The sequence below is a fragment of the Carcharodon carcharias genome, chromosome 2 (genome assembly GCF_017639515.1).
Source record: "Carcharodon carcharias isolate sCarCar2 chromosome 2, sCarCar2.pri, whole genome shotgun sequence".
Classification (NCBI taxonomy): Eukaryota; Metazoa; Chordata; class Chondrichthyes; order Lamniformes; family Lamnidae; genus Carcharodon; species Carcharodon carcharias.
This window is the reverse complement of record NC_054468.1, coordinates 187651851-187665882: the sequence shown is the minus strand read 5'-3', so window position 1 is coordinate 187665882 and position 14032 is coordinate 187651851. Positions and strand designations below refer to the sequence as shown.

General features: G+C 40.7%; 1 protein-coding gene across 1 annotated transcript in view; it reads left to right on the top strand.

Moving 5' to 3' along the window:
* ush2a (Usher syndrome 2A (autosomal recessive, mild)) overlaps window positions 1–11286 on the top strand; it is a 1196697-nt gene extending 1185411 nt beyond the window's left edge. Inside the window, exons 69-72 of the mRNA XM_041207243.1 lie at window positions 1306–1535; window positions 4181–4252; window positions 9144–9359; window positions 11197–11286. Coding sequence (XP_041063177.1) covers window positions 1306–1535; window positions 4181–4252; window positions 9144–9359; window positions 11197–11286 — 608 coding nt within the window. The remainder of the gene's footprint in view (window positions 1–1305; window positions 1536–4180; window positions 4253–9143; window positions 9360–11196) is intronic.
* The last annotated feature ends 2746 nt before the right edge of the window (window positions 11287–14032 follow it).

The following is a 14032-nucleotide window of genomic DNA, read 5'->3' as shown; positions in this document are numbered from 1 at the left end:
TAAATAGCAACCCCTATTTTAGGGCAACTTCAACATGCATGAGCATGCATAAAGGTGTAATTTATACATCAAATTTTGCATGACTAATCATTAAAAGTTTCATGTGTCTCTGATCTCACTCAGCCAGTCCATGTGAGAAAGGAGTGAGGGAGGACTCGGACCAACATTTCCTTAAAACGGAATGTTTGGATGCAAGAGGTAAGATTAAACAATACCCACTATGAGGTCTGTGACAGACGGATTATCAAAGGGCCTCTGAAAGTTAAGAAATGTTAACATCATGAAAACTGTACTTTTAAATTGTCTCTGTGGAAGGCAGACATAGGAGTAGTGTCCATCATGTCACTTCATACAGCAGAGTCATGTAGATGTAAAAGAAGCTTTGCAAATAATTATGAGCTGAATAAGATGAATATTAATTATATACAAGTTATCATGTAGATATTACCAGCTAATTCAATAAGAAGGCTCTGGATTTCTTCCAACAATTTCTCAAAAAAGAGAACCATACGGAAGAATCTCCAATTAATGTATGTCTTTTTTTCTACCCATGACCTTAAAAAAATTAACTAAGGACTGGATTTTGGATTTTGTGGGGTCAACAGGGTTCTCTTCCACCCATTGGAGAATCACTGGGGAACCCCCTTCAGTTCCATGGGGGAAGATCAATGGAATCAAGTGTCCTTCAGGCCGCCCCCGGGATTGGGGTCCTCGGCAGCGAAGGTCCGACCTGCTGAGAGTTGCCAGCCAATCAGAGCTGGCAGCTACTCACCACTGCCTTCACCAGTAGGAACAGTGGCTGCTGGCAGAAATGCACCCACCAGAGGCCTAGGAAAGTCCTGGGACCCCAGACCAAAAGTGAATAAGGGTCGGATGGGTGTCATGGGGTGGGGATTACAGGAGTGGGGAGCAAAGGGCTGGCTTTCTTTAGCCCCCACCCTTCCTGATGCCGGGTCCCTTGAATATGCACAGAGTGCCTGATGATGAGGCCCCCCACCCCCCACCCCCGGGCAGCTGGCAGGTCCGACCCCTGCTAAATCCCTGAGGTACCACTAAATTGCAGTGGCCTCAGGGATAATAGGTGTCAATTGGCTCATTAATTAATTGACATCTTGCCGCAGGCAGCCTAGAACCTGGGGTCAGCCCCTTCTGCCTTCTGTCTTAATTGGGGAAAGTTCTCCCCTGTCTCTGGGAGACTGACGCGGGGGCCTCTATGTTTCCTGCCACAACAGGGTGCATTATATCCAGCCCTAAGTGTGTTTGAATGATTTGCAAGAAAGTTCATGTCTTTTATTTGTTTTAAAGGTTCTATAATACCTATTGTTGAGGAGAAAACAGGAGTACTACAATCAAATACTCCATTCTACAATGAATTGTGGTTCATTATAATCATGGCGATTCTTGGGTTGCTATTTGTGGCTATATTCTTGGCCATCCTTCTACAAAGGGCAATAAATAAACAACCATACAAACGAGAGAGGCCTCCTTTAATTCCACTGCAGAAAAGGACTAATTTGCCTAATGAATCCTTCATGGTAAGTATTTAGCAGTCTTTTGTTACTATAGGCCATAAATTATGAAGACACACTGCAGTAGGCACAGCTAAAGTTTCACTTCATGTCCAAAGCAATCACTCCAAAGTATTCATTATCCTGTAATCATTGGAATGTGCACTTGTTATTTTTTCTTCAATGTTTGCCTTCTCTTAACATTACTGACTTTAGCTAGAGTACAGTGCCATAGGCTGCTTTTCCAAGTGTTTGTCTTTGGCTTGAGCTTTGACAGGAGGTGACAGCAAACTATCCATCAGAGGGCTGATGCATAACATTAAGGCCATGTACCTGTACCAATATCTGCATATGTACATTTTCCAGTAGAGGTCACTGGATAGTAATCAGGAACAGGAACTGACTTTTTTCTTAATAGCCCTGAGCCAGTTAGACTTGTAGCACCCCACTGCTACCTCAGCTGAGGTCAGGTAGTTCAGCATTAAAAACAAAAAACAAAAATACCTGGAAAAACTCAGCAGGTCTGACAGCACCTGCAGAGAGGAACACAGTTAACATTTCGAGTCTGTATGACTCTTCAACAGAACAGTTCTGTTGAAGAGTCATACGGACTTGAAACGTTAACTGTGTTCCTCTCCGCAGATGCTGTCAGACCTGCTGAGTTTTTCCAGGTATTTTTGTTTATGTTTTACATTTCCAGCATCCGCAGTTTTTTGCGTTTGGTTCAGCATTAACTTGGACTCATGTGTTTAGTGGCTGACCAGGCAATGTTTTTACATTGGCGATCAGGGAGTGTTAAGTTTGCAATTTTACATTTGGTAACATTCTGTGCAAAAGGAAATCAAGGCCAATAAATCGTGAACAATTGTAAAGTATACCATTAAACAACAAAAAGACCAGCTAAGCATTTGGAAAGTCCAGGCCCAAAGAAAAGAAACATAAAACCCTCTTTTAAGATTATTGAGGTGAATTTGCTCAGAGCTTCTTCTACTCCTCTGATATAACTTCAGCAAAACCGTAACAGAAATCTTCCTTTCAAAAGATTTCTGCCAAAGTTTTGGCAGCAGACTGAGGGAAACTTTTTGAGAAAATTCACCTCAATGTATTGGTTTCTTTTCTATCAGAATCATAAACATTTACCTTGAATTGTCATTATTCTTTCTAATAGTGCAGACTCTCAAAGTTTGTATCTTATGCTTGAATTGTTTTTTTTTATACATTTTGTCTTGAATCCTGAAGAAATCTCAAAGCTTAAAACTCAGTTAAGATTAACATAGTTAAGATCCAACCATTGTTAAGAATAGCATTTAAAATATCCTAATCTACTGCTTTATTGTATTTTCTCCCTTGACAATATTATCATTATCTTTGGCAAATTTTATCAGGATCTGATTGCACACTAGAACTATGGATTCTTTCAAATATTCTTCCTATATTGAATTTTTCTGTTCACACTTTAATTTCAACTAAATTTTCTTTCCATTTTTTCTCAATTTATTCTGTGATGTTTCCTGGTCAAGAAAAACTCTAATGCTGATAATGCCAGTAACCAGTATTCTAATGTAGCAACATTGCATGTTCCTATTGTATCTACCTTACAAGTGGAACAAGAACCCACAGAGAGGCTAAGTCTCTCTTTTTTATTGAGAAACCAGTGCAGGAGGTGAGTGTGGCCCTTTTGAAAAGTAAAGCTGCATTATCAAGACTTTCAATTTTGTTAACAATGTCTTGATTTTTCACTATTGTGTTGCAGTGTGCAATTTCCAAGGATGGAGGGAGAGAAAAAAATCTTTCTTACTCTTCTCCCCTTCTATCCCATTGAATTAAATGCATTTAAACAATAAGTAAAACTAACAAAATTTTAAGTGTTGCCAACATTTTAGAATCAGATTGGTTTGACACTGATAATACCTCTCTAATGGAATTATCATCTCATTCTTTAACCACACCCTCCCCTCCTAACAACATATGGGTGTTAATTTGCCAAGCATGCATTGGCAGTGGGCAACGTCCCTATTACCAGGGATTTTCTGATATGTACTGCTGTGCGAGGTTTCTTGCTGCCAGTGCATACTTGAAAAAGTACCGCAGCACAAACCAGGGATTTATCCATCGACCTCTCTGATCTGTATAGCAGTTTTCCAGAAAAGCTTTTAAGGTAGCAATCAATGATCATACGAAAAACAATCAAGTTGTCTCCCTACATGTGGTATGCACACACTTTAAGAATTCAAGGTTTTATATCTATGGAAAAATTCTATTGCCACAATTCACATTTACTGATTGCACCATCTTATCATAGAATTATAAAATAGTTAAAACACAGAAGGAAGTCATTTAGCCTATCATCTCTGACCAGCTTCCTGTAAGAGCAACACAGCTAGTTCCAGTCCCCTGACTTTTCCTCGTAGCCCTGCAATGTTTTCCACTTCAGCAAATTTTCAATTCTCTTTTGAAAGCCATGATTGAATTTGCCTCCCACCACACTCCCAGGCAGTGCATTCCAGATCCTAACCACTCGCTGTGTTAAAGTGTTTTTCCTCATGTCACCTTTGGTTTTTTTGTCATTCACCTTAAATCTGTGGCCTCTAGTTTTCATTCCTTCCACCAATGGGAACTGATCTTGTGTTAAATGAATTAATGTAGCTGTTAAACTCTTCTTCTCTCCTCAGTTTGATGCTATTGCAGCACCCTCTGATGCTTCAAGTTCTGTCACACTTAAAAGTTATACAATGTGTTTTGAGGTATGCCTAAGATTTTGTGGCCTGCAGTGTGACAATGCAATGGAACCTGTTTTGGAGCCTGATTAGCTGAACTAACTGCACGATTTTGTCTTGAATGTAATGCATGTATAGTTTACAGCCTCAGCGATATTATTAAAGAGGCACGGTCATTGTAGAAAAGTGTTTGCCAATTTTTTTAAAATTGTTTACAAATTCATCAAAATATATTTCCCACACTTAATGGATGCTTCCTCCACCAGCAAAAATTAGGTTTGATAAACAGTTACTAAAGAAGACCATATGTAAATCACCCCGATTTAATAATTGCGGAAATGTGATAGTTCAGTACAATTTTTGCAATGATACACAGCACTCAAATGGATCATGTATTAGATCAGGAATATAATTTGAAGTCAATACCTTTTGTTCATAATCTAGCATCCAATCAAGAACTGATGTTACTCAGCCCCATATTAATATCTAAGTTAAGCCTTGACTGGGTAGTCATATTAAATGGCGGAGCAGGTTTGGTATGGTCTACTGCTACTCCTATATCTTATGTTTTTTTGTAGCTGTCTTACCTGAATCAAACATTGTGATTCAAATTCTACACTAGACACTTAAATATAGAACAGGATTTTCAATCCTAAGATGGATGGTGCAAGTCAGGAAAAAGTGTCCCATCAGACCCGATTTTCATTCCAGGGAGTGGGTGCAAATGCAGTAGAACCTATTGCCCTGGATGCAGATCAGAGGTGGCTGCCAGGGATGCCAAGTGCCGAAGTGGACTGTTTAAAAGGCCCCCCTCAGTTTTCTGGGATTTGTTCCTCTAGCTCTCACCCCTCGAACCCATCACCCCCGCACCCACCCCCCATGCTCCATCCATGCCAACCCATACCCCTAACCCACCCCCATAGTCCCGATGCCAACTTAATGCCAGTTCATGACCCCCTTCACCCACCAACCTTTGCCCTTACACACTCCGTACCAACCCACCTAGTATCCACCATGGATAAACTTCAGGATCCATTTGAGATGAAACTGAATAGAGTTCTAAATATCTATTATTGCCTTGCAGTGTATGGACACTCACATTCATAAAAGCTCATCCAAAACTTTAAAAGCCCCTCAAGGACTTAATCCCTTACAAAAACAAACTCATGTTCAGAATCTGACATCAAAGACAGTTAATCCTTTAATAAACTCTTTGAGCTGTCAATCAAACTATGAATTTACAACCCCCTTGCTCAGATACTTGTAGGTTGTGGAAAGCAGTCAAATAGTAATAATGATATAATGATAGCCCTTGGGGTAATGTCAGAAAACAGCTACCATAACTGATAGAGCAGACTTTTTTTTCAACTCTCACTGACACAAGGAGCCTTTTTTTATTTTTAAAGGACTAGGTATTTAAATAATTTCACAGCATGACAGCTCCACAGAACCTATCCCTCCTTCATGAGTCTTTATATGCTGTCCGTAAATTCTTGATTCCCACACTGTGCAATAAGGCCCTTGATGCAGCAAAAATTGGGTCTGTTTGAACTCATCACTGAGTTCAAATGGCCTGCTGAGTTGGGGTTTCCCATATGTGTGAATCACAACCTGCCCCCTTTCCCTTACTGGCAAAAATGGGATCTGTCAGAAAAGGGAACGGAACTTTCACATCACGGTCCAACCCACCATTTTTAAAGGTCTACAGAGTCTTCCCAACTCCATGAAAATCGAACCCATAATCTGGGCAAAGAAGTGCTGTACTGTCAAAGGAACCAAGACCTGGTCAAATAAATGTTAAAAAGTTCCAATACTACTGTTTAAAGAAGTGCATATTCTAAGATTGAAAAATATACTCTATACATACAAGCACTTTCTTTTAAATACTATGAGCATTAAGAACATAGGAACATCAGAAACAGGATTAGGCTATTCAGCCCTTGAGGGTCCACCATTGAAGTAGATCAAGACTGATCTGAACCTCAACTCCATTTTCCTGTCATTACTTCATAGTGCCTGATACCCTTGCCTAGCAAGAATATGACTATCCCATTATTGAAAGCCCCAATTATCCTGGCATCCACAGATTTTGGGGAGAGAGGTACAAAAAAATGTGCTTCCTGCTTTTGCTCCTGAATGGTCTTTCTCTAATTTTAATAGTTCTTCCGCATCTACCTTATAACATATAACTTTTACAATTTTATAAACCTCAATCAAATCACCCCTTAAGCACCTATACTTAAAAGGAATACTAGTCAGGTTTATGGAACCGATCCTCAGAACAATCTATGCTTTGGTATCATCAGCGTGAATCTGTGCTGCATCCACTCTAGGGCCAATGTACCCTTCCTGAGGTGTGGTGGGTGCCCAGAATGGAACATAGTGCTTCAAATGGAGTCTAAACAATGCCTTATACAACTGAAGCAGAACTTCACTTCATTTGTATCCCACCCCCCTTTGGATAAAGGTCAGCATTCCATTAGGTTTTCTGGTTAGTTTTTGTACCTGTCCTATGATCAATTTGTGTACTTGGACCCCCAAATAAACATCTTTGTTCTTTTACTGTCCCTAGTTTCACATCATTCAGAAAATACATTGATTTACCTTTCTTGGATCTAAAGTGGATGACCTCACACCTGCCTATATTGAACTCCATCTGCCATATAGTTTTGCCCATGCACTTAATCCATCTATGTCCCTTTGCAACTTTCTACACTACATGTTGTTCTTCCTATCTTCATGAAATACAACATCTTCAAAAGTGTCTCTTGGTGTCAGCCTGGATCTTGTGCTCAAGTCTCTGAAGTTGGACTTGAACCTACAACCTTTTCACTCAGAGATGTGAATACTACCAACTGACCCACGGCTGACACCTAAAGAAATCAGCTCAACTATATAGACTTTCTACTGTAATGACAGTAAATAGCTGGAGGTGGGTGATACCTGGAGGCTAGTGGGGCCCTTGATGGAGGAAATGTCACCAAAAAGCAGATCAGCTAATCTTTGAATTAGTCAAAGATTTCCACAACCTGAGAGCAGCTGCAATGCATAGCAGGTCAGCAAAAGAGCAAACAGTCCCACGATAATCAACAGATAATGATTAGTGGTAAATGAAAATACATAAAATAATATCATAGTATCCTGTTGGAAAACAAGAGTAGTGGAAACCCTAGTTTATTTCCACAGCTTCTGTCCAACCATCAGAAAATACTTCCATTATTATTTTGTAACCTGAGTTAAAAATGTTTAACTTGGCATGTGTACTTCTGCACATTCCTTGGTGTCTGCTGCAGGTGATTAGGTTTTTCATAACTGGTAAACATTAAATGCATTTTCTGATTGGTTACACATAGGTGCAACCAGTGTAAACTGGTTGCAAGTATGCACAGTAATTGATTATAAATTTTTGCTATCTTAATGCCCATTTAATGTTTCTTCATGTGGCATCAGAAGGACTTACCAATTTATGAATTACAATATTTAAATGAGGTTCCAATGATGTAATTATATGTCCAATTTCCATGAGTTTTCTCCATAATAATATTGATTCATAAGCTGGTCCACATAAAATGGATTACTTGTGATTTCTAGGGCCTTTGTTGTGTTATAAAGTGAAATGAAAAAAAAAACTCAGATATGAAGATTTGTTGTTGTGTTTCAAGACCGTTTTTGCACTTTTGTTGACTTTTAATCAGATTAGCACTAATTGCTCAGAAAGCATTGTGCCAAGTATTTTGGCACTTTGGAGTTTTGAAAATGTCTACTATGTTGAGATAAGAGGTTAACCAAGTGGAATTTTTCTTTAATTATGTTTAATGGAGGAGCAACAGGGGGATATCATCCTGGTCAGGCTGTAAGACAGCCACACTGCATTGACTCAATGATATTTATTGCTGTAATTGTGGCAAAAACATGAGGAAGGCAGTAGCAGAGTTGTATCAACTGCTGCAAGGACAACTGCAGCTAATATGTGACACAGATTTGTACTATCAATGGTAGTAACAGTCAATTGTGCCCTCAAGTTCTCTGCCTTCATCTCTTTCAGGTATACTGTATTGCAGTTCCGTGAATGGATTGCCCTGAGCTGGCAAACAAGGCCACCTCTTCTTTGACAATTCATACAGCATTATCTCTATTCATCAAACATCAACCATAAATGTTGTGCTATTTCCATCCCTTGACCAGAGACAGTTTTGCAACTCTATTGGGCACTAGCCACTGGATGATGCCAGGCATTTTTTTAACCTAAAGGATTTTTGCAAAGACTGAAAATACATAAACATTATAAGCCTTTAGAAAGGTTACCAACAACAATTTGATCCCCTAAGTCAGTAAACTTTAAATTGTCACACAGCTTTATTTATCACTCTTTGTCGTGAACTCTTAAAATCTATCAGCCTTTTTTGCCACAAACTTATGGACAAACAACAAAGAAATATAATTTTTAATAATCTGGTTATGCGAAACTCTAATCCCACTCCACAAACTGATCTAATTGCTTGGTACTGATGAGAGCATTTAGAAGCAGATTAGGGTAATTGTCAATTTCAATATCTGGGTGACAACCTGATGAAGCAGAACATTTCCCCCTGTGCAGAACCCACCTGATTTATATTCCATAGAAATATACTTTAAAGATCTAACTAATGGCTTGGTCTCCAATAGTTGCAAATGCTTATCAATAATTAGTAGACAATAATGATGTTTGAGAATGCACTGATCTGGTGTGCTCTTCATTACGTAATACTAAAGTTATGCTATAAATTTGGTGATTTGTTATTGTGGAAATGAGCCCATGTTCAGCTCCACTCCAAGTTCAAAACTGATGCATGCAGTTCCTGAATTGATAGTATTACATTACTGATAAATAATGCCAATTACTAATAATAATTATTTAATAATTGTCTTGACTCTTAAGGGACTAACAGACACAAAAATCACAGGACGTGGATCTCACATCAGTAATTCCAACATCTCAGTGCTATGTGTGCCAAGCCCGAGTCAGCTGAGACACGCTTATTCTCAGACTTCCCTGCACCGCAGTGTCAGTCAGCTGATTGACACCCATGACAGAAAATCCCTCATTGAAGACTCAGTTTGGGACTCCCTTGGACAGGGTCGTGACAGTGGAATGGTAATTAAGGCTATTAAATAGTTAAACTATTAAATAGTTACAAAACACTTAGTGGATGAAATTGGTCAGCACTGCAATATGGAAAAACAGTGAATCACCAGCCCATTTTATATTGAGTCAAGTTCTCTTTTCCATCAAAGTCACTAGAAAAGAAAATTGACATGGTGTAAAAGAGGCGGATGATTTGGTATTGGCTTGTTTTGCGTTAGTCATTACCCATGAACCCAGTTTCACTCCTTTATTTTCTTATGTAATTGTGATGGAGAGAAGGACCTACTTTGAAATCATTGGTCTAATCCAATTTCAGAATAGAGTTTTATCAAACTGGAATCCAGTACAAATCATAATTATTCATGAAGTTCATAATTATTCATTAAATATAAAAAAATGATCAAAACCCGGAAAATCATAATGAAAATTAAGAATGCTAGAAATAGAGAATGTTTCCTCTTGTGGGGAAGAGCATAACCAGAGGCCATCAACATAAGGCCTAGATCTTACAGTCTCCGGATAATCGGAGACTGGACATACCCCACAAGCTGCGCATTGGGACCCTGCAGAAGTCCCAACACAATGACTCAGAGGCAGTTGCCTGGGATGTTTGACTCTCCAATGGGAAATTCCCCTGATCCCTGGGACCCTCCAAAAAAGTCTAAGTTGGGAGTTGAAAACTTCAGACAATTCCGATTAACTTACATGGACAGTTGTTACCCAGGAAATGTTAGACAGAAAAATGCTAGTTTAACCCTGAGTACAACTGACAGCTCTGACTATCACCCCCCAGCACCCCACTAAACCCCCGCCACCCAAACTCCTCTCCCTAAGCCCCGAACCCAAGTTGAATATCCCCCACTGACCTCCCTGAATTGACTTGACTAGCCCCTATCACTTGACTCCCTTCCTGACCACTGACCCAACCTTACTAGCCCCCACCACTCAACTCCCCACTGACATGCCCCCACCAGACCTGACTAGCCCCCAACCTGACTTCACCCTCCACCCAACTACCCCCAACCCAGCTATGCACTCACCCACCCAACCCAGGTGCCACCCAACCCAGCTGCCATTCTATCCACCTGCCATGCTACCCATTTACATACCTACACACATTCACTGATACACTCATTCACTAACATACTGAGAAACTTGGGGACCTTTAAACACTTACTAGAATATGGCAGCTAGTGCCATAAAAAGGGGATGTGGCTTCTGCGCAGGTTCTCTTTGTTGCTCTTTGTGACGATTCCTGTGGAGGGAGTTCTGCGGGATCCTCCATCGGAAGTTGGAGCCTTTTCAACTAATGCAGGTAAGTGAGTAGTTTTCTATCTACTCAGAGTCGGACAAAGGTGTTCCTACTCTGATCGGAGGTTTTAGGCCAAAATCTTCAAGAAATCCAAAAGGGAATTTAGAAAAACCGTCTTTCCCCAAAGAGTGGTGACAATCGGGAACTCGCTACCATAGGGAGTGGTTGAAGCATATAGTATAGATACATTCAAGGGGAAGCTTGACAAGCGGGTGAGGGAGCCGGGAATAGAGGGTTATGATGATAGATTTGGTTTAAGAAAGATGGGAGGAGGCTGGAAAGCAGCATAAATGCCAGTATGGATTGGCTGGGTTGAATGGCCTGTTTCTGTGCTGTATATTCTATGTAATCCTATGTATGTACACAATGATCCATCAATGTCTGAATAGAGAAAAGATGGTTTCAATAAATGATTGAATTCAATGTGCATCAAACCATACAATTTGCCTAAGTGCAAGTCTAATCCCATACAAGCATTTGTGGTTGTTGTAAATGGATGATGCTTATCTAATGTGATTTTTATTTCTCCTCCAGTACCCAGATGATGAAGAACTATTGGAGTCAATTAAAGGCTTTAGTTCAGTTGCAAAGGAGCACACAATATTCACCGACACCCAGTTGTAAGAATTATCACAGACAATGCTGGGGCTCCAATTGCTTTAAAGTACTGTTTAATGCGTATTTGCTTCTAGTCTCTATTTTATGTGTTGAAAAATAAATGAATTATTTATATATATTTAGCAAATCAAAGATAATCGGTTAATGGTTACCAATGTCTACACCTTGTGACATTTGCTTTTGGGTTGCTTTTAATCAATTTTCATTCTGGCAAACTTCTCAGTGAGCCTAAGTTACAGTCCATAATAGTATTGTCCAGCAGAGGGCCCCCATGTTAGTAGCAGTTGTGCTGAATATATTACCCAACCTTGCCTGAAGTGAATTATATTTGTTGATAAAATGTAATACAAGTCACACATTCCCCAAATTCATATTATAACCAAGAACAAATTCATCATTGTACAAACTAGCTCAGTCACTTTTTGTGCATCCTTGGATATGGTGTCAGAGGACTGGAAGATTGCAAATGTTAAATACCTGTTTAAAAAAGTGGGGATGTAAAACCTGGCAACTACAGACCAGTCAGCCTAACAGTGTTGATGGGAAAACATTTAGAGACAATAACCTAGGGTGAAATTTATTGGCTTTAGGAAAGGCATGAGGCAAATTGTGTTTGGCTAACTTGGTCAAGTTCCTTAATGAAATAATAGAGAGGCTTGATGATGATAATGCAGTTAATGTGTATACGGACATTCAAAAGTTGATGGACAAAGCACCACATAATAGGCTTGTTAGCAAAATTAACCTCATGAGATTAAAGGGACAGTGGCAGCATAGGTACAAATTGCTAAGGAGCAGAAAGCAGAAAGTATTTGAGACTGAAGGAAAGTATGTAAAGGTATCCCCTATGGGTTGGTATTAGAACCACTGCTCTTTGAATATATATTAATGATCTGGCCTTGGTTGCGCAGGGCATGATTTAAAAAATATGAAACCTGGAAATTTACTGGCATAGTAATAGACATCAGGAGGGCATCGTCAGTGAAATGAACGGATGCATGATAGATGAAATTTAATGCAGAGACATGTGAAGTGATACATTTTGGAGGAAGATTGAGGACGGGCAATACAAACTGAGTGGTACCATTTTAAAGGGGGTGCAGGAACCTGGGGGTATATGTACACAAATCTTAAAATGTGGCGGGACAAATTGAGAAGGCAATTAAAATATACATATGGGATCCTTAGCTTTATAATCAGAAGCACGTAATACTAAAGCAAGGAGATTGTGCTTACTCACTGCATAGGTCCCAAATAGAGTATTGTGGCTAAATCTGGGCAGCACACTTTAGGAATGGCATCAAGGCCTTTGAAAGGGTTTAGAGGAGCTTTACTAGAATGGTACCAGGTATGTGGAACTTAAGTTATGTGGAGAGACTAGGTAGAGAAGCTGGAGTTGTTCTCCTTAGAGCAGAAAAGGTAAAGAGGAGATTTGGGAAAACCATGAATGGTTTTGATAGTGTAAATAAGCAGGAATTGTTTGCAGTTGCAAAAGTGATGATAACAAGAGGACACAGATTTAAAATGATTGGCAAAGGAAGCAGAGACAATATGGGAATTTTTTTTAAGTTGTGACCTGGAATGACCTGCCTGATAAAACGGTGGAGGTAGATTCAGTAGCCACATTTAAATGAGAGTTGTTGTTATGATCCCTGTACAGACCGATAACTTTTAAAAAGATATGAATTCCCCAGTGACTGACAGAAATCATTGCACGACAAGGGCCGGAATTTTCCACCCCCGTTTGGCGTCAGGTGTCATGGTGGGCACGAGCGGACAATATGGCGGGAAGGCCAAAGATCAGTTCACGCCGTTGTGAAACCAATTTGTGATTGTTCAGTCTGCCCGTCAATGGCGGGCCGGCTTTCCTGTCGCCCAATGTCGGGAACATAATTTCAATACATTTACAACTCATCATCTGGCCTGCTCAACAGAATCACCCCACGTCGGTGGGAAAACACGCCAGTCCAGAACACTTCTTGACAAGTGTGACATGCAGAAGTTGGGACTTACCGTTAGGGCCTTGCTCATGTCGCGGACATCTGGGAGCAGAAGGTGCTGGAGCCCTATAGCTACCGGACCCTGGAGGATCACGGTGCATCGCATGCTGGGTGAATTCTCATGGACGTGGTTCCGTGCAGATAATGGAAGATGGGAGGTCTCTGTTGATGCCTGGGGTCTGCTTCAGAACATCATTATCTTGGCCATGGGCTGCTACGGATGATCGTGGTTGGGGGGGGGGTGGAATATAGATGACGGTTCAGCTGTGACCGAGAGAGCAAGGCGTACCGGGATGGGGGAAAGGTCTACATTTGACTGGGGTGGGGGTGAGGTTGGAAGGTGGGGGAATGAAGATGTTGGAGGTGTGAGTTTGGGGGGTGAGGAAGCGAAGGTGTCAGGGAAGTGAGGTTGCTGGGGGGAGCGAAGGTGTCAGAAGGGTAAGGTTAGGAAGGGGGAATGGAGGTTTCAGGGTGGGTGGGGTTGGGGGGGAGGGACTACAGGGGATGAGGGTGTAATGGTAAAATGTGGCAATGTGGGAAGGTAGATGTAAGGGAGAAGGAAGACGTAAGGAAGGAGTTTGGAGGGGGGAAGGACTTCGGAGTGGGGAAGGATTTCGGAGGGGAAGGAGTTTGAGGGAGGGAACAAATTCGAGGGGGGGGAGGAAGAAGTCTAGGGGGAGGAAGGAGTTTGGGGGGAGGAAGGAGTCCAGCGGGAGGGAGGAGTTCAGAGGGGGGAAGGAGTCTGGGTGGGG